Below are 22,064 nucleotides of genomic sequence, written 5' to 3' on the forward strand. Positions count from 1 at the left end.
CCTGTCTAGATAGGTTAGCACAGCCCTTCTCACATCTAAAGTATGGTATTTTTCTTCTTCCTGATTTGTAGGGTTATTATAGAAGGTAGGAAGAAGAATTTCTTGAGATCTATGGAATTTAGTACACATTTTAGGTAAGTAGGAAGGGTCTGTTTTTAGGATAATCCTATCTGGCAATATTGACATAAATGGAGGATCTACTGATAGTGCCTGTATGTCACTGACCCTTCTTGCCGATACTAAGGCGACAAGAAGAGCAGTCTTGAGGGAGACATGTTTAATGTGAGCAGAATGTAGAGGCTCAAATGGGCGATCCGTTAAGGCTTCAAGGACCAGATTAACATCCCAAGGAGGTGAGTTGGGAATATGGACTGGTTCTGCTCTCTGGCAGGCTGAGATGAATCTGGATATCCATCTATCTCCCGCAACATTGCGACTATACAAAGCCTCTAGCGCGGAAACTTGCACTCTTAAGGTGTTAACTGAAAGGCCTAAATCACGTCCTCTTTGGAGAAATTCAAGAATAATAGGGACTGGAATTTCCTTTGACAGGGCTGAGGGATAGAGGCTTAAAAATTTCTTCCATACTTTTACGTAGATTGATGTAGTGGATCTTTTCCTACTCAGCAATAGGGTATCAATTACTTTATCAGAGAAGCCCCTTAGTTTTAATAGCTGCCTCTCAAATCCCAGGCTGTCAACCGTAGACCCTTCACATGAGGGTGGTTGAAGGGCCCCTGGAAAAGCAGATCTTGATTCTCTGGGAGAATCCATGGATCCGAGACGGACATGGCTCTGAGCAGGGAAAACCATGGTCTTTTTGGCCAGAATGGGGCGATTAAGATTATATTCGCTCTGTCCTCTCTTATCTTCCTGATTACTGTTGGAAGAAGAATCATCGGGGGAAAGGCATATGCTTTCCGAAACGTCCATGGAATCTGGAGGGCGTCGAGAACATCGGGGTTGTCGGTTCGGAACATTGAGGCGAATGTTTTTACTTGCCTGTTGTCTCTTGTAGCGAAGAGATCTATGTCGGGTATACCCCATTTTATAGTTATCATTTTGAATATCCGACGATTTAACACCCACTCCCCCTGATGGAGGGTATGACGACTGAGAAAGTCTGCTTTTGCGTTGTCTATCCCTCGGACATGTAGTGCTGACAAGGACAGAAGATGATCTTCGGCTATAGTCAGGATGTTTTCGGTTATAGACATGAGAGTGCCTGATCTCGTTCCGCCTTGATGGTTGACGTAAGCCACTGATGTCATGTTGTCCGAGAGTACCCTGGTATGTGTTCCGTGCAACTGAGGGAGGAATTCACATAGGGCATGATAGATGGCTTTTAGTTCTTTTTTATTAGACGAATCGTCTAATTCCGTAACCGACCACAGCCCCTGGACAACCTGGTCCCCCAAGTGTGCTCCCCAACCATGAGGGCTGGCATCCGTAAAAATTATGTTTGAGGGTTTAACCTCCCAGGGAACCCCACTAACTAGATGATCTGGTTGTAGCCACCAGGTCAGGGATTGGATTACGTCATTAGAAAGGGAAATTTTACCGTCTAATCGCCCTTGTAATTTTATCTCCTCATGCAAAATCGTATACTGTAAGCACCTTGAGTGGAACTGGGCCCATGGAACCGCCGGGATACATGACGTGAAGGAGCCAAGTAAGGACATGCCTTCCCGGAGGGAAATTATAGGTTTATCTAGTACAGATTGGACTTTATTTCTAACTGTTAATTGTTTAGATTCCGGGAGAAAACATTTTTGACTTACGGAATCTAATATAATTCCCAAAAATACCTGCCGAGTTGTCGGGATTAGCCTAGATTTTTCCCAATTTATTAACCATCCCAAGTTGTGCAAGGATGAAATCATATGACATAATCTTTGCTGACATTGTGAGGGGGATTTTCCCACTACTAGAAGGTCGTCTAAGTATGGGATTATGAGGGTGTCTTTTAATCTTAGATAAGACATGACCTCTGACATTAGTTTAGTGAATACCCTTGGAGCAATTGATAGTCCGAAGGGCATTGCCGTATATTGAAAGTGCCGTATACATCCATTCAATACAACCGCTACGTGGAGAAACTGTTGATGTTCTTTAAAGATTGGTAGATGGTAATACGCATCTTTCAAGTCCAGAACCGCCATAAAGCAATGGGGAAACAGGAGTTTTACGGTGGATCGAATAGATTCCATTTTAAAGGTTTGATTTTCTAAGAAGGTGTTTTTTAAGATTTATGATGGTTCTGAATGATCCATCAGGTTTTGTAATCAGGAATAGCGGGGAATAGAACCCTTTCCCCTCCTGAAGAAATGGAACCTCCACCAAAACTCCTTTGGATAGAAGATTCATTACTTCTTGCTGTAATGCCTCCTGTTGGGACTGTGATTTTAAAGAAGTCAATAGAAATGAGTCCGAAGGGACTCGGGCAAAATTTAACTTTAAGCCAGAGGTGACGAGACTATTCGCCCAAACGTTCGATGTTATTCTTCTCCATTGGTCTGAGAAGGAGGATAATCTACCTCCCACAGGTAGATCTGCTCTAACGGGGCTTGTCTTCAGTTTTATAAGGGCGCTTCCCAAAGAATGCACCCCTTTGTTTGGCGTCTCTAGGGGTCCAGCGATCTTGGTTTTTAAAATCTTTCCTTTTATTAAATATGGGCTTCCGGAACGCTTTCCTATAGAATGGAAGGTAATTGTTATTAGGGAAGCCCTTCTTTCTTTCTCCCACTTTAGTTAAGATTTCGTCCAGTTTGGTACCAAACAGGTACTCACCCTGACATGGGAGGCCACATAATTTGGACTTCGTCTGGGGATCGCCTTTCCAGCCCTTAAGCCATAGGGCTCTACGTGCCGCATTTGTGAGGCCTGCCGATTTGGGCGCCAAACGTATAGAGTCGGCAGATGAATCTGCCAGGAAAGCTGTAGCCCCTCTAATTAAGGGTATAGAGGACAACAGTTTGTCTCTAGAAAGACCACTTTTAAGTCCTTCCTCTAAGTCACTCAGCCAGATCAACATGGACCTAGCGGTGCATGTAGCAGAGATAGATGGCCTAAATGCTCCCGTACACGACTCCCAGGCTCTTTTTAATAGTGAGTCGGCTTTACGGTCTAACGGGTCCTGTAATGAGCCTGAATCCTCCACAGGCAAAGATTTTTTGGATGTGGATGCTACCGCAGCGTCCACTTTTGGCGCTTTTGTCCATGTTGAAAACTCTTCATCATTGAAGGGATACCGTCTTTTTGAGGATGGAGGTAATCCTCTTTGGCCCTGGCTTTCCCACTCTTTTTTGACTAACGATTTTATCGCTGCTATCACCGGAAAAGAGGGCCTTTTCTTTTCTGATAGACCGGCAAACATAATATCCTGCTGTGTCTTAGGGACTTTAGAATCCTCAATGCCCATGGTATTACAAAAGGACCTGACAAGGTTGTCAATACTATCAGTGGGAAAGCACATATCCTGGTCCTCATCTGAGGAAACATATTCGTGGGAGATGTCAGAGTCTGCTTTCTCCCTATCCGAAGATGGGTCAGATATAGGGGATTCATATCCTCTTTTACTTTTGGCACGCGGTTCTTTATCAGAACCCTGTAAGGCTTGCAACTCTTGTCTTATCATGAGTCTGATGTCCTCTGATTTAACTGAGGCTTCCTCCCGCAAGGTAGAAGCAATACATGATTTACAAAGTCTCTTTTTGTAACTATCCGGGAGGGGCTGGAGACATAACGCACATTGTTTGTGCTTCGTTTTTTCAGTTTTCTTTCCCTAGGTGTATAGAAGGAAAGGGAACACCAGTCAGCCTATGAGGGTAGATGCACACTCACCCCAGTGAAGCCTTTACGGTACCGATTGACGAGGAGGAGATTTAGGTGGAGAACCGGCTTTTTTCCTGGAGGATCCGCTCTGTTTAGAGCGACTGCTGCTGCCCCGTGTACGTGGGGTAGATGCGGTGTCTTCTACAGAAAGCATCGCAGGGATCTGCGATGAATCCATTGTGGACACCGGGTGCTTGTGCCGGCGTCCTTTTACATGGGGGCCGCCATCTTCTTCCGGTTGAACCCGGAAGTGCTAATCACTTCCGGGTCGCGGCCATACTGTATGCACCCGCGCTGCCACCGGCATCAGCGCGGGTGCCGTCCACCTCCTCCCTCACCCCGGAGTTTACTTCTGGACTCCCGGGGAAATAGTGGAGCTCCACGCCGCATGAGCGCTCGCCAAAGCGCAGCGCTTACCTCACCCCGGCGCTTGGTCCCGCAGACTGTCCGGGTGGAATTTTCATGAGCCAGGAACCCCTGTAGTTCTGGCCTCATGGTGTCTGCCAGCAGAGGGGGGAAGCTGAGAAGAGGACCCCCGACGCTGCATCCAGCTCTGGAGCCCTTGCCGTCCTCACAGGTAAACTGCGCAAGCGGCATCCAGGCTAGGCATCCTCTTCTCCGTGGATTTCCCATAGGAACAGGAAACCAAACTGTGGGAGCGAGGGGGACCGCCCCTTTTATCTCTCCGTAGGGTTTCCTGTTCCTAGGGGCGGATCCCCTCTCTCAGTGGGTGCTGTCGTGGCGAAGAGAAAACCCTAACCATGACGTACAAAGCCATCCACAACCTGTCTCCTCCTTACATCTGTGACCTCGTCTCCCGGTACTTACCTACACGTAACCTCCGATCCTCACAAGATCTCCTTCTCTACTCTCCTCTTATCTCCTCTTCCCACAATCGCATACAAGATTTCTCTCGCGTATCACCCCAACTCTGGAACCCTCTACCACAACACATCAGACTCTCGCCTACCATCGAAACCTTCAAAAAGAACCTGAAGACCCACCTCTTCCGGCAAGCCTACAACCTGCAGTAACCACCGATTGACCAAACCGCTGCATGACCAGCTCTATCCTCACCTACTGTATCTTCACCCATCCCTTGTAGATTGTGAGCCTTCGAGGGCAGGGTCCTCTCTCCTCCTGTACCAGTTATGACTTGTATTGTTTAAGATTATTGTACTTGTTTTTATTATGTATACCCCTCCTTACATGTAAAGCGCCATGGAATAAATGGCGCTATAACAATAAATAATAATAATAATAATAATAATAATAGTCACCTAATCTGAAATCAGCATGAAGTAGAAACAGAGACCTGGATTCCAGTGTTGTGTCACTTACTTGGCTGATTGCTGTAGTTTAGATAAAAATCATTATTTTAGAAGCAGATTTTCACTAGACATAAACCTGCTACCATGTAGCCCATGAGTGTACCCCAGCCCCCATCACTGATTTCTGCCTATGAACAGGGTACACAAAGTGGTGTGGGCAGGGTTATACATAGCTCAGCATTCAGAGAAAACTGTGAGCTTATCAAATAAACATTAAGCAGTCAAGTAAGTGATACATCGCTGAGCTCAGGATCTCTGCCTCTACATATTGATCCCATTTGAGTTGCAAAAACCTGGTAACAGATTCCCTTTACACTTGGAAGCATGCATTTTTTGGCTAAAATATTTTTCTGCAATAGCATTTCATTAACAATGTTGGTCTCTTTGGCACAGGACATAGCAGCCTAAAGAATGAGTTTACATGGAGCTAAATCTGATGAATACATTACAGCTCATCTCTCTCCCATTTGCATGATATACTAAACAAATTTATAGGCAAACCATAGTTTAAATTTCAACTAGGTATTTAAAAAAAAAAAAAACAGCTTTATAACTTAATTTTGTTCTTATCTCATTCTCAAGTGTCCTATGTACTGTGATACACAATCTGTAACTTTCTTTTTTTAAAATAAGTCAATTGAAAAAAAAAAAAAAGAGGCAAAAATGTATGCAGGTAAAGAACCATCCCCACAATGGGAATAATTAAATATAGCTATGGTTAACATACAGCCCAAGCCCATCATACAGTTTCTTTCAAGGCCCTTCTGTGCAGCCAACTTCAAGATGGAGCTCTTAGGCTACTTTCACACTAGCGTCATGCACTGCACGTCGCTATGCGACGTTGCAGCGCAGCGACGCATAGTGTGGAAGCGCCGCACAACGGGGACAGCGGATGCCGTTTTACATCGCATCCGCTGCCCCATTGTGTGAGGTGCGGGGAGGCGGGGGCGGAGTTCCGGCCGCGCATGTGTGGTTGGAAAAGACGCTATCGACGCACAAAAAAAACGTTACATGTAACTTTTTTTGTGCCGACGGTCCGACGCAACACGACGCAACCGTCGCACGACGGTTGCGACGTGTGGCAATGCGTCGCTAATTCAAGTCTATGGAGAAAAAACGCATCCTGCAAGCAATTTTGCAGGATGCGTTTTTTCTACAGAACGACGCATAGCGACGTGCAGTGCACGACGCTAGTGTGAAAGAGGCCTAAGCTGTTAAAACTACATTTCCCAGAAGCACACTGCTTCTCTTCATTACTGCAGGCCCCTTCCTCTGCTTTCCTGTGTGCTTCCTGAGTTGCTCCAGACTAATGCATGCTGAAAGGCTTACAACACATCTCTGTGGTCTGTGTGGAAAATTACTTGTGTACACTACAACATAGACCAAACACGGATGAATTGTAACATATTGAAAACAGCACAAAAAGTGAAAATTAAATTATCAGAATTATCAGAAGTATTTAATCAAAAATCATAATCCAAAGCCATGAGTGGACTGATTCCGAGACAGAGCACTGATGTAAATCTCTATATGGCTATGTGCACACAGCATCTTTTAGAAGTCAAAGCAGCCACTGGAGTATTCCCAGGCAAAGCCTCATTCTCGTGACTGCTCCGCCGTCGGGAACTTTTACAAGTAAAGAAAGAGCATGTCATAAGATGGAACATCATAACAGACATATCACTGTGACATTGATGTGCATTGTGTTCATTTTATGGGGCGCTTTTACGGTGCTGGTTTTAGGCGGATTCCGGACAGAATCATCCTAAATAAAGGCACCGTGTGCACACAGCCTGTTACAGTTTTTCACTCAGTAGGTTCAGAACCTGACTTCGGATTACAAAGACTGGTTATTGGTGAACCTCCGTACTGAAGAGGAAATGGGCATGAGACCAGGTTTGGATGTATTTTATCTTCTGCTATATGCATTTCTGTAGTTGCAGCACATGCGCCTTTACTTCATTGATCTGTCAGTGGCCTAGCTACAAGTGCTTCTCACTAAATTAGAATATCATCAAAAATTTAATTTCAGTTCTTCAATACAAAAAGTGAATCTCATTATATAGTCATTACAAACAGAGTGATGTATTTCAAGTGTTTATTTCTGTTAATGTTGAGGATTATGGCTTACAGCCAATGAAAACCCAAAAGTCATTATCTCAATAAATTAGAATACTTTATAACACCAGCTTGAAAAATTATTTAAAATCCAAAATGTTGGCCTACTGAAATGTATGTTCAGTAAATGCAGTCAATACTTGTTCGAGGCTCCTTTTGCATCAATTATTGCATCAGTGCGACATGGCATGAAGGCGATCAGCCTGTGACACTGCTGAGGTGTTATGGAAGCTAGGTGTTAACGATATCGTTGCAACGTCATGCTTTTGGTGATGTAGCAACGATCCCGCTAACGATCTCGTTATGTGTGACAGCGACCAATGATCAGGCCCCTGCTAGGAGATCGTTGGTCGATGGGAATGATCAGGACCTTTTTTTGGTCGCTGATGACCCGCTGTCATCGCTGGATCGGCGTGTGTGACGCCGATCCAGCGATGTGTTCACTTGTAACCAGGGTAAATATCGGGTTACTAAGCGCAGGGCCACACTTAGTAACCCGATATTTACCCTGGTTACCATTGTAAAAGTAAAAAAAAAAAAAAAAGCAGTACATACTCACATTCTGATGTCTGTCACATCCCCCGGCGTCCACAGGGTTAAAACTGCTTTCGGCAAGAGCGCTGCTAATATGCACGCGCTGCTGCCGAGACCTTCCCTGCACTGACTGTGTCAGCGCCGGCCGTAAAGCAGAGCACAGCGGTGACGTCACCGCTGTTACTGCCGGCGCTGACACAGTCAGTGCAGGGAAGCTCTCGGCAGCAGCGCGTGCATATTAGCAGAGCTCTTGCCGAAAGCAGTTTTAACCCTGTGGACGCCGGCGGGGGACGTGACAGACATCAGAATGTGAGTATGTAGTGTTTTTTTTTTTTTTTTTTACTTTTACAATGGTAACCAGGGTAAATATCGGGTTACTAAGCGCGGCCCTACACTTAGTAACCCGATGTTTACCCTGGTTACCCGGGTGCTGCAGGGGGACTTCGGCATGGTTGAAGACAGTTTCAACGATGCCGAAGTCGTTCCCCTGATCGTTGGTCGCTGGAGAGAGCTGTCTGACAGCTCCCCAGCGACCACACAGCGACTTACCAACGATCACGGCCAGGTCGTATCGCTGGTCGTGATCGTTGGTAAGTCATTTAGTGTAACGGTACCTTTAGGGCTCGCTCACACTAGCATATAAATCAGATGAGTGCAATGCGAGAAAACAAAAAAAAAAATAATTCCACTCAGGCCAATGTTGTTCAAAGAAGCAGTGCAGATCTAAAAATCAGACAGTGCAAGAAGAAAAAAAAAATAAAAATAATAAATTGCATGCCAGACAGTGCGACACCCGATTCTTACATATTAAAATTCTGTAGCACAGGAAACTGTAAATTATCCTGTAAATATTTAACAACTGCCAAGTTTAAAAAAAAAAAAAAAAAAAAAGTGATAAATGAGGAAAATATAGTCCCACTTTTCTGGATGAGAATGGGACCGATTTTTTATTTTTTTTTGTTATTAAATGCAAGTGTGAGTGAACCCTAACAGTGACAGAAAATAGGAGTACAAAAACCAGACACTGCCGGGAGTAATGTGCTGAAAATCTGTGTCAAAATAGGCAGGAGAGTTTGCTAGATGAATGAGTTAAAGGGGTTATTCACTACTGGTCAACCGCAGTTTAAAGGGAACCTGTCATTAGGACCAACACCTCTAAGCCTCCTGTCTATACAGGCATGTAGGTCACAGGAAGCTGAATTGAATTATACCTTAAAGGGGTTATCCACTACTAGGACAGCCCCTTCTTAAACTAAATGTTTGGCCCTGATAAAATAATAAAGCCTATACTCGCCTCCTATGCCGCCACCGTTCCCGTGGTGTTGTGACACGTGACGCCGGCACCCAATCAGCACTGGCGTCACTGTCTCCGCCTTGAACATGAAGAAGAAGTCCAAGCTGCAGCTGATCCCAGAATTCCTCTTCATGTTCAGTTCGTTTCAAGGCAGAGACAGTGACGCCTGCGCTGATTGGGCGCCAGGCATCACGTGTCATTCCACCGCATCACCGCCCCGGTGCCGCAAATGCCGGCACTGCTGGAACAGCGTCAGCACGGGAGGTGAATATAAGCTTTATTATTTTAATCAGGCAGAACATTTAGTTTAAGAAGGGGTTGTCCTAGTAGTGGACAAACCCTTTATTATCTGCGATCTGATGCCTCCGTCCAGGAAAACGCATGCATTCCTTACATGTAAATGAGCTGTTCCAGGCTCTGGGCCAAACACTGATCTGCATGAGAATCTGCCCCCAGAGCTTATATTACATGAAGGAGGAGTTACCAGTGTGAGGTATAATGGCCGCTCTCAGCTCTCCTGATCTCACTGCAGAGCTGTGTGTGATTATACCGGACACATCTGCAAGTTCCTCTCAGCTTCCATCTCACAGATAGACAGGGCTGCAATATTGTTACAATACAGCCCAGCTCAGCTCAAGACCTGCAAAAACTGTGTTTGTAAGAAGACTAAGGCTTCTTTCACATTTCCGTCGATACTCAGCCATCGCCAAGCATCGGCGCGACATTCCGAAGTTTGTGAATTTGTGAGTGAAGTGAGCAGCTGACGCAGTGTTTCAACGCATCCGCTGTCCATTGTAAAGGCCCAGGGAGGAGGGGGCAGAGCTCCGGCCGCGCATGCGCAGTAAAAAATGCAGGACACAACGTACGAAAAAACGTTCCCTTGAACGTTTTCTCGATACGACGGCCCGCCAAATATCGACAGATCCAGTGCACGACGTATCAAACGTGTGTCCATACGTCTCGATGCGTCGGTAATACAACTCTATGTGAAAAAAACGCATCCTGCGGGCAACTTTGCAGGATACGTTTTTTTTCACAGAACGACGCATTGTGACGGTCTGCAAAAGACGGAAATGTGAAAGTAGCCTAAGTTCAGTTCTTCTGTCCTGTGTTTCATGTCTTACACTGGTAACTCCCCTCTTATTTACAACTAGCTGTTTCCAGCCAGCTAACGCGCAGCATGCTCATTGCTATGTAATTAACGCTGCTAGTGATTAAACTAAAGTAAATAATGACAACATTCAATAGCGCTTACGCAGGTGGTAAATTAACTTAAAATGAAGTTAATAACAATAATAATAATAATTAAAAATCAGAATACTACTAATACATTTTATTCACAGTGTAAAATTAAAACTGGATTTGTGTGGCAATCTGGGGGGACGGAGCCTCGTGTGGCAATCTGGGGGGACGGAGCCTCGTGTGGCAATGTGTGGGGACGGAGCCTCGTGTGGCAATGTGGGGGGCGGGATTATGTATGGTAATATGGTGGGGGCGGGATTATGTGTGGTAATGTGGTGGGGGGGCGGGATTGTGTGTGGTAATGTGGTGGGGGGGCGGGATTGTGTGTGGTAATGTGGTGGGGGGGCGGTATTATGTGTGGTAATGTGGTGGGGGGCGGGATTGTGTGTGGTGATGTGGGGGGCGGAGCTAATGTGCAGGGGGCGGGATTAGCGAGTAATCACGATGTTATATATATATATATATATATATATATATATAATTTAATAGTGAAGAGGTATTAAAAAAAAACACCTTTGAAGCAGATCCCACCTTTGCCCATACCCTTTTACAAGCAGCTTCTTTCTGCAGTGTGAATGTGAGCTTGTACCAAGGCCGAACCAGTCACTGTATGTTACATAGCAAGCAATGAAAAGTTTGTGCTGGAGGAGACCGTTTCTCAATTCTCATTTGTCATGTAGGACATAAAAAAAAAAATAAAGTGGACCCTGGACAGAGTACTGGGGACTTCCGATCTTGTTATTGTAAGTCTATTCTTTATTCCCCTGGGTTTGTTTCTGGATCTGAAGACTGACCTTATGCATGTGACATGAGAGACTGGCCTTTCTCATACAAGGTCTGCCTTTTATTCAACAGTAATTGATGATCTGAGCCAGAGAAACCGATGGGATCTAAAAGAACTGAGTTCATTACTGGAAACCAAGATTACATCAGGAGACAGTGATTTAATGCAAACATTTGCTCACGCGTCTCAAAGTTCATTGCCATTAGCACACGTGCAGGGGAAGAAACAAACGTAATGTTAAAAAAGTGAATCTCTGGTGCTTCTGGCCGGATACACACTTGTGAATGCATGGACCGGCTGGTGGGCTCAGACTCATATTTGACAGTCTCGTAGGCATATGAGGCTGTAGGGCTCAGGTCAGGAGACCCTCAGCCAGCACGTTTTGTAGTTTGAGTACATACCGTGAAACACGGATGTGTCAATCTGGCGTCATAAAATAAGAGCTGCCACTTCTTGTGTGAAGCCACGCTGTACATGGTTCTGTGTATGACTTACATCTGGTCACTGCTGGAGGACATGACCGCTGATCAGTGGGAGTGCTGGACCGCAAAATCAGATATAGCAACATGTTAGTCCTGGACAACCCCTTTAAGGGTATTATTCACATGCCACCTTTTAACAGTGGTTTTTTTTTTTGCGGTTTTTGTTTCTTTTATTTATTAGCTGTATACATGCACAGTAAAATACACATGTACTGCACTAATTATCGTACTGACATTTATTCCTATGGACAGGTGTCAGCAAGGGAATACTCATCAGCGAGATCAGGCGTAAGCTTATGAGAGTAGTACTCATCAGCCGAACCAGACCAGCAGTAATCTTTTCACATCTGCTGACTCATATGCTGTCATCTGTGTGACAGCATGGGAACCGCAGCGCTGTGACCGGCAGTAAAGTAGAGTCGGTGTTTCTCGTGCTGCCACACAGATGGAAGCGTGGGAAATGCCGGATGTTCGGGCCCTTATTCACTTGAATGGTGTCCGGGTACCGTTCTGGTACACAATTCAAACCTTTTTTTTTTTTAAAGTTCGGCCAAACCTGATAGACCCAAACATCCACGGGTCCGTCTATCACTAGACAGAACTACAGAACTTCTCAACAGGACTAGAGCTGCACTATTTTGTTCTCATTCACTGACAGACAAATATCTAAATTTGGTGAGACTAACAGAAAGTAGATTAAAAAAGTGAACTCTCATTACACAATGATTAAGCTCTTTGTATAAAACTGAAAACCCCCATCTAATAAAGGTGACTCACTAAGACGATCCCTATTATTGTGCCTTATAATATCATTTGAAAAACTTGGCATAAACCCCCCCTAAAATTTACAACAGAAACTATTGCATTCTGTAATTTATTTATTTTTTTAACACCTTCCCTTTGACTTAATGTTTGGTTTTGTGCCTTACTTCTTTCAAGACTCATAACTTTGCATTTTTCCATCCACATAGCCCCAAGAGGGCAGTTTTAGTTTGCCATTTCATAATGTAGGGTGAAGAAAAAGCACCATTTAAATAGTTAAACTCTGATGACTGTCATTACAGCTCGATGTTGCCCATGTAACACAGGGGGATCTACCAGGGCCGCTGTAGGCTCAGCTCCTGAAGCCGCGCCATACACTAGCGTATGACATACAAGTGAGTCACATGTGGGGAAAGGGTTAAAGCAGTGGCCCTATAATAGACCATACAGTACACTGGGTAATGTTTTAGCAGCTTTATCATCAGGATATAATTATACATAGTGATCCGCCTAAGTTAATAAATAGTATTCTGCTGCCTAGTCCGACTTGGAAAACAATAACAGGACAAAAATCTGCATAGGACGAGATAATACTTTCTACGATGACACCAAAAAAGAGTATTTCCTCATTTAGGAAGTGTATTATGCCCAGCTTACACGCATACAATACATGTAACTCTGCATTATAGCTCGCTCTCCCTGTAGTCCATGAGCCAAGAACCAAATTTGACGATATCGGTACCAAGCGGAGTGACTAATTCTCTTTGGTATTTTTAGGTAGATGCATGTCTGTAGTTTATTTTTTGATATGATAGCCCTTACATATACGTAGCTTATTAACCCCTTCAGCCCTAGGCCTATTTGTACCCAAGTGCCTAAGCCAATCTGACCTGTGCCACTTCATGGGCTAATAACTTTGGAACGCTTTCACCTATCCAAGCCATTCTGAGATTGTTTTCTCGTGACATATTGTACTTCACGTCAGTGCTAAATGGGAGTCAATATATTTTACCTTTCTATATAAAAAAATGCTAAATATTCGGAAATTTTGGAAAAATCGGCAATTTTTTAACTTTGAAATTCTCTGCTTTTTACAAAAATACTGATACCCCCCATAATAGTTATTAATTTACACTCCCCACATGTTTACTTCATATTGGCATCATTTTGAAAATGAAACCTTATTGTTTTACGACGTAATAGGGCTTATAGTTTTATGCGCAATTTTTCACATTTACAGCAAAACCCACTTTTCAAAGGACCAAGTCACTTCTGAAGTCACTTTAAGGGGCTTACATAACAGAAACCACCCATAAATTACCCCATTTTGCAAACTACACCCCTCAAGCTGTTCAAAACTCATTTTTAAAAACTGTTAACCCTTTAGGTGTTCCACAGGAATTTTAGCATGAGCCAAGAACCAAATATGACGATATCGGTACCACCCGGAGTGACTAGATGTAGTATTTGTAACAAAATTTAATCCAAGTTATGTAAATACACACTGAACATGTCATGTGCATATATATATATATATATATATATATATATATATATATATATATATATATATATATATATATATATATATATATATATATATATATATATATATATATATGTTACTCCATAATATCTTCAACATCGGACTCTGAATCTGACTGTTGTTCTACTGGCTCGTCTTCAGTACCCTTGTTCTGGCATGTCTGTAATCTGCACATGTCTGTGCACTTCAGGCCATTGCTGAGGCAAGTACACTGAGGAAGTTCACATGACCGCACACACTTGCAGGACAGTAGCTGTATAATAGCTTCTGGTGCTGGTGCCCCTTGCATCCACTTGACAACAAGCTTTCCGTCGTTATCTATCATCCAACCGCAGTCTGTTGGGTTTGCAACCCATGGCTGGCTCTGCAGACTTCTCCTCCAGATCGCAGCCTGGTAGTTTGCACGCAGTGCATGCATGAAAAGGCAGTCCTGGCAAGGAGGGAGTTGACTTGACTCTACCACTCCACGTCTGGCACAGAACAGCTGATAACGGAGCCTGTTTACCTCAGTTGTTTGGGTAGTTGGCAGGTACATGTGGCAGGTGATTTCCTGTAACTTCTCAAAAAGTTCGGTAGACACTTCCCATGAACGACCAACTTCCTGAAAGGCATCCTGGTATGTCTTGTTCATCTTCAACTGCTTGAGTGTCGTCATCTTCCCACGGCCAGCGAATGCACTGACGGTGTCACAGCCTGTAAATGCATGCATACCAATCAATGAATCACATACGCTGCCTCCCAATGTTCGGCTCAGAGTGGTGATATCCAGGAATCTTGTCCGGTTCTGTGTACCGCATTTCTGGAACAGGTGGGATGGGATTTTGTGGCACATGCCCAGACACAGGACCATGACATCAGTATCCTCCGAAGTGATGATGACCGACTTGTAACCAGATTCTGCTGCATGAAGAGCATGGAGAAGGAGGCGTGTGTCTGCTTCTTCTTGATTTGACTTAAGGTCAGCAGCCTCTTCCCACTGTTCTTTGGTGATCTTAAAGCAGAGCTGCTCACATGTGACATACAGCTCCTTCTCCTCAAGCTTCTCCCTGTGGTGTTTCGCCTTCCATTCTTCTACCAGAAACTTTATGAGACTTGCCTTGTTGGAGGAACTACTTAGAAGCTTTTTCCACTGCTGGATGTTGTGCCCATGTTGAATGTTCTTGAAATGGATCCCTGTGCCTTCATATCTGTTGACTCTTTCTGTATCTTTGATGGATGTCTCCTTGTAGACGTCAAAGACAATATCAATGCGCTTGCTCTTAGCACCCTCATGGATAGCGCGACTCATTGCTGTGCCTGCTAGCTGGCCAAATGTTGCATTGTTTCCCTTCAGTTTCTGAACCAGGCTCATCCCATCAATGATGGTTGCAGAGGGCTCGGGGATCACTTCTGCAGGACGAGCATTCCTCTCCAACTCCCTTGCGAGGGCAGCCTTGTTGGTCTTGCGGATAGACCCATCACCATTGGCAAGTGCCCATGGCAATGGACCCAGGGGATGAGTCAAGACATCACTCATTTGTAGCTTTCTGTTCTCAGCTACAAGTATCATCTGGCCAAATAGGTTTCTGTCAGCCTTCAAAATTACCTCCTTGCCAAGACCTTGTCTGCGTGTCTTCATTTGGATGTTAGAGAACGTTTTAAGTTTGTTCTTCGTCATCTTGTCATGAAACAATGTAGTTGGCTTATCGGTACCCAAACGCTCATCCTTGAATGTTTGATATGCATCCTCTCCTATACTGTATGCCCCTTGAAGGTCTTTGGCTACATCTGGTGGTGCTACAGTCGCTGTTGACAAACTGATAAGTTCACCATTATGCTCTTTGTTGAAGGGGTTCACCCAACCTGTCTCCAGCAGTTGAACGAAAGATTGGACATCGGCTTCATCTCTTCTAATCCTAGACACCTGTAGGTCTGAATGGCTGAAGTCAGTATATTGTTGGCCTACCAGGGCCCTCAGCTGCCTCAAGTACATACTGCGGTACTCTGATGTCAGGTAGAACCTGGAAACAGCTCCAACTTTGAGGCTGAAGCCTTTTGTGCCCCCTGGTGTCTGGGTGTCTTTGTTGATTGTCTCTTCAATGGTCTGGTCCACAGGAATTCGTCCAAAAGGATTCTTGCTACCGATCTGGACCGAAAAGCCACCTTGCATGAAGTATTCATGGACCTCTGGGTGTTCTATGGGCAGCCGAGACATTGTGGCATAGTAATAGGTTAGGTATCGGGCATAGTTGACCTTGTCATAGGCAAAACACCATGGTATCATCTGTCGGATTGCTCCTAGGTGAAGCATCCAGTTGCCTTCTCTTGAAGCTCGAACCAGGGCCAGCATGGTCTCGACCATGTCCAAGTATGACATCCAGAATGCTGAGAGTTGTTCATTTCTGAGGGTCTCAAGATAAACTTGAAAGAGCTTCAGGGTAAGTGTGCAAGATTCATTATCCAAGAGCTTTTCGAAGGATCCCTGCGACACACTGATGCGAAAGTTTGTGATGTTCTTCAGTGTTTCATCCAGATGGTGAAGGTCCCTTGCATGGTTTTCTTCTAGCCATGGAAGGAAGTTTTTCCATGCAAGCCTCATAAGTGCTTCATAGACCAGCTTGTGTAGTCTCACTGCTCTGTTGTACCTCCGGCCGTCCATCACTCCAGACACTGATCCTTCAGCGATTACACCGGATTCAACACACAGATCTCTAAGGCCTGCATCCTGAAATCTGTTCCCTATGATAGAGAGGAGATTACAGATTGTGTGGAAGCCTAAAATGACACCTTCATGTAAAAAATGCACTTTTTCCATTTTCTCAACCAAGTGTTTCCAACTACTGTGAAACACTGGTTGGGTCAAAGTGGTCACTATACCCCCTAAAAGATTCCTTGGGGGTGTAGTTTCCAAAATAGGGTCACTTTTTGGGGTTTCCACTGTGGGGGTACCTCAGGCAGCCTTCAAATGTGACATGGCCCCCTAGATTTCTTCCAGTGAATCCGCCACCCAAAAACCACATAGCGCTCCTTCCGTGTTGAGCTGTGCTGTGTGCCCATACTTTAGTTTACGAGTACATGTGGGGTGTTTCTATAAACTGCAGAATTAGGGTAACCAAGTTTGGGTTTGCCGTTAACCCTTGCTAGGTTGCAGGTAAAATTGGATTACAATGTAATATCTGGAAAAAAAATGAAATTTTGAAATTTCGCCTTCATTCTGCTAAAATTCCTGTGGAACACCTAAAGGGTTAACAGTTTTTAAAAATGAGTTTTGAACAGCTTGAGGGGTGTAGTTTGCAAAATGGGGTAATTTATGGGTGGTTTCTGTTATGTAAGCCCCTTAAAGTGACTTCAGAAGTGACTTGGTCCTTTGAAAAGTGGGTTTTGCTGTAAATGTGAAAAATTGCGCATAAAACTATAAGCCCTATTACGTCGTAAAACAATAAGGTTTCATTTTCAAAATGATGCCAATATGAAGTAAACATGTGGGGAGTGTAAATTAATAACTATTATGGGGGGTATCAGTATTTTTGTAAAAAGCAGAGAATTTCAAAGTTAAAAAATTGCCGATTTTTCCAAAATTTCCGAATATTTAGCATTTTTTTATATAGAAAGGTAAAATATATTGACTCCCATTTAGCACTGACGTGAAGTACAATATGTCACGAGAAAACAATCTCAGAATGGCTTGGATAGGTGAAAGCGTTCCAAAGTTATTAGCCCATGAAGTGGCACAGGTCAGATTGGCTTAGGCACTTGGGTACAAATAGGCCTAGGGCTGAAGGGGTTAATAAGCTACGTATATGTAAGGGCTATCATATCAAAAAATAAACTACAGACATGCATCTACCTAAAAATACCAAAGAAAATTAGTCACTCCGGGTGGTACCGATATCTGGCCCGGCTCATGGACTACTGTTCGACTCCATCTTGCTGGCACCTGCTTGGGAAGATTTGGACAGAGGTAAACTGTGAATACCCGGTCAAAGCAACTATAAAATGTCAGGGTTGATGCTGGCATGTCATGGATCATCCCTACAACGTGTCCACGGACGATCGGTGACCTTACAGGTATGATGAGAACACAAAGCTAACTGATGTGCATGGGAAGCAAAGATCACAAAGAAGGGTGAGTGTAGCACAAGTTGCTGAAAAACTGAAAGCTGGCCCAGATAGAAAGGTGTCGGGGCACACAGGACATCAATCATTGCTGCACATGTAACTTTATATCCACAGACTATTCTGATGCCTTATTCCAGATAAATCAACATTTTTCTTACATATCACAGATCACCCAGAGCTTAATTTAAATGAAAGGTGGGGTTACCAGTGTGAGACATGTAATGACCAACAGTCAGCTCTCCATGTCTCACATTGGTCATGCCCCCTACCTACTGACAGATTCCCTTTAAAGTAGTAGGAAAAATTAATAGCTGGAATGGAGGAGGTCCACTGTCACCAATAGACCCATCAGTGTGATCATTTGGACCTTCTGCCCCAACTTTCACAACCCTTCTATTAAACTACATTATCTGATCGTCTTGGGATATTGAGATGAGTTTACTTTGCTGTAAACTGTTTCAATTTAAAGGTTTTCAAGAGGCCACAAAAAAAGAGGATAAAAGGCAGTAAATAGGATAAAATAACAACCATTACCTACCTACCTAACAAATTCAATCACTCAAGTATAGTCATGTTCTAGCTATGAAACCGCTGCGGCCAGTCACTGACCCGTGGTCACCACAGAGGTCAGTCGTTGGCTGTAGACAGCACAGGCTGGGCCCGCTGCAGAGTGGTGGAAACACTGAAGTAACCACCAGGAGGCGCCAAGCAACGGTTACCAGATTTACCCTCTTCAGCCCAATTTCTGATTACTGTGTTTTTCGGACTATTGGGGTATGTTTCCACATTAAGGATTAGTGCAGGATTTACTGAGGATTGGACCCTGCTTACAGCCACAGCGTCCAATCCGCAGTGTCCAGATGTTACAGTATAGCCTCCGGTGGCCCTGCGTAACATCTTTCCAGACCGCAGCATGTCAATTTATCTTACAGAGACGCTCCATCTCCGCAAGATAAATAACACAGTCTATGAATACGATGCGGTGATTCCACACGGTTCAATGAACACATCCGGAATCACCGCGCATTCAAAATGGGGCGGTGCTTTGGGCTTAGCAGGGTATCCGCTGCGTCCAAAGTGTAGAGATTACACCCTGTGGAAACATACCCTAAGACAAACTTTTTTCTCCCAAAAAATTTTTTGGGGGGAAATGGGGGTGCGTTTTTAGTCAGAATATACTGCAAGTAGTGTGGCAGCAGCAAAAGTCAGGCCATTCTGCCGCGGTCCCAGTCCGACACTGCAGGGCGATGATCACACTCCCTTCCCAGGCTGGTGCAGTAGTGCTCTGTGGTGTGGGGGGGCTCCGCAGGCATTTTGTGAAAGCCCGGAGGTCCCGGCACATCAATTAATGCTATGCAGTGGCCTCCGGGAAAATGGCCACCGGGGACGGTGCATGCTCAGATTGAGATCTCGGCAACAAGATCCCAGGAGACGAGATCTCGGCCGCATTGCAGCAATGGATGTGCAGGGATCTCTTGCCTTTCACAAAATGCTCAAGCAGCCCCCGCACCACAGATCACTGCCGCACCAGTCTAGGATGGGAGTTATAGTGTCGGACCATCGAACACCTCGTGACCACGCTCCACCAGAACTGCCGATCCTGTACCCCCCGGTAAGCTGAGTTCGGACTGTAAGACGGACCCCCATTTGACACAATTTTTTCCTTCTGAAAATTTGCGGTGCGTCTTATGGTCCGGTGCATCTTATAGTCCAAAAAATACAGTATCTGACATAATTTAGAGCCATGTCATTGTGGCCCCCCACTCTTGTAAAGATGGGTCTCCATATGGGGTAAATAACCAGACCTCCTGTGTGTGATTGGTCTCTACACTGGTTTCCCCATCACTCAGAATGACCCAAAATGGAAACCGCACTGGTCTTACTGGGAAACAATACAAGTGCGCCCAATGGGATGACGCCCACTAATAACTACAAATCATAAGTCAGTGAAGTCATGATATATATATATACACTCACTGGCCACTTTATTAGGTACACCTGTCCAACTTCTTGTTAACACTTATTTTCTAATCAGCCAATCACATGGCGGCAACTCAGTGCATTTAGGCATGTAGACATGGTCAAGACAATCTCCTGCAGTTCAAACCGAGCATCAGTATGGGGAAGAAAGGTGATTTGAGTGCCTTTGAACGTGGCATGGTTGTTGGTGCCAGAAGGGCTGGTCTGAGTATTTCAGAAACTGCTGATCTACTGGGATTTTCACGCACAACCATCTCTATGGTTTACTGAGAATGGTCCGAAAAAGAAAAAAAATCCAGTGAGCGGCAGTTCTGTGGGCAGAAATGCCTTGTTGATGCCAGAGGTCAGAGGAGAATGGGCAGACTGGTTCGAGCTGATAGAAAGGCAACAGTGACTCAAATCGCCACCCGTTACAACCAAGGTAGGCCTAAGAGCATCTCTGAACGCACAGTGCGTCGAACTTTGAGGCAGATGGGCTACAGCAGCAGAAGACCACACCGGGTACCACTCCTTTCAGCTAAGAACAGGAAACTGAGGCTACAATTTGTACAAGCTCATCGAAATTGGACAGTAGAAGATTGGAAAAACGTTGCTTGGTCTGATGAGTCTCGATTTCTGCTGCGACATTCGGATGGTAGGGTCAGAATTTGGCGTAAACAACATGAAAGCATGGATCCATCCTGCCTTGTATGGAGCATCTTTGGGATGTGCAGCCGACAAATCTGCGGCAACTGTGTGATGCCATCATGTCAATATGGACCAAAATCTCTGAGGAATGCTTCCAGCACCTTGTTGAATCTATGCCACGAAGAATTGAGGCAGTTCTGAAGGCAAAAGGGGTCCAACCCGTTACTAGCATGGTGTACCTAATAAAGTGGCCGGTGAGTGTATATATATATATATATATATATATATATATATATATATATATATATATATATATATAGGCACATTATACAATGTATACCATATATATTAGGTTTGTGTAGCCGCGCAGTACATGAGCACATTGCCTCCTTTGTACCAGCAGCCTCATGACTGCACCAATGTGACAGGGTCTCACCTCTCCTTAGAGGAAAGCTGCAGGGAGTCCGCTCTCCTCCAGGAAGCCATGGACAAGCCGTCCGCCCGGCAGGCACAGCTGGGCTACAGTCACCGCACAGCGACCGCGTCCGACGCCGGGAGGACACTCAGCAGTCCCCGCAGCTACAGCTTTGACTTGCTGGGAAGCTGAGTGATGAGAACGGTCACCTGATTGGCTGGAAGTTCCCGTAGCGCCCATGTTCGTGAATAACAAATAGCGTAGGATTGGTTGCCGAGCTACTTCCTCATCGGATCCAAGCACTTTGATTGGTTGTCCAGAAGAGATGCCGGTGTTTACGGAAGAACAAATCTACGGCTGTGGCCTGACCACGTGACTAGTCAGGCTGCGCAGTCAGTCACAATGGCTGACACGGTATGGAGTGACCCTACTTCTCTTTTTATGTATTTTTTGGTGGAAACATTTCTATGTAAAATGCACAAACTAGCAGCTTCTAATATGTTTTATACCATTTTTATTTAAAGGGGTTTTTCAGGCTTACATTTTTGTTATTGCTTAGGGAGTCCACATGTAAAATTAAGTGAATTTGCAGTACTGACCCCTTGCTGCTCCAATGAAAAAAATAAAAAAAAAACAGCAGGGACATCAAGCATGTGACCACTGCAGCCAATCAGTTGGCCCAGCAGTCATGCTGATAGGGGCGGACAGTGACAATGAAGAACATCTGCCCCATCATCGTGCTTCAGCAGCTTAGAGAAAAATATGCCTGTTAATACATTACACACGTGTATATAATGCACACATATACAGAGTACATAGCATGTTAGAGTTTGAAGGGACCTCCTGGGTCATCTGGCCCAACCCCCTGCTCAATGCAGGATTCACTAAACCATCTCAGACAGATGTCTGCCCAGCCTCTGTGTGAAGACTTCCATTGAAGGAGAACTCACCACCTCTTGTGGCAGCCTGTTCCACTCACTGATCGCCCTCACTGTCAAAAAGTGTTTTCTAAGGGTA

The 22,064-nt window shown here is 44.6% G+C and overlaps 1 protein-coding gene across 1 annotated transcript in view; it reads right to left on the reverse strand.

Annotated features, from left to right (window-relative positions):
* NSMAF (neutral sphingomyelinase activation associated factor) overlaps positions 1 to 21,276 on the reverse strand; it is a 103,862-nt gene extending 82,586 nt beyond the window's left edge. Inside the window, exon 1 of the mRNA XM_077270536.1 lies at positions 21,069 to 21,276. Within this exon, the coding sequence (XP_077126651.1) occupies positions 21,069 to 21,118 (50 nt within the window). The 5' untranslated portion in view covers positions 21,119 to 21,276. The remainder of the gene's footprint in view (positions 1 to 21,068) is intronic.
* Between the last annotated feature and the right edge of the window lie 788 nt (positions 21,277 to 22,064).

Source organism: Ranitomeya variabilis, chromosome 6, assembly GCF_051348905.1.
Source record: "Ranitomeya variabilis isolate aRanVar5 chromosome 6, aRanVar5.hap1, whole genome shotgun sequence".
Classification (NCBI taxonomy): Eukaryota; Metazoa; Chordata; class Amphibia; order Anura; family Dendrobatidae; genus Ranitomeya; species Ranitomeya variabilis.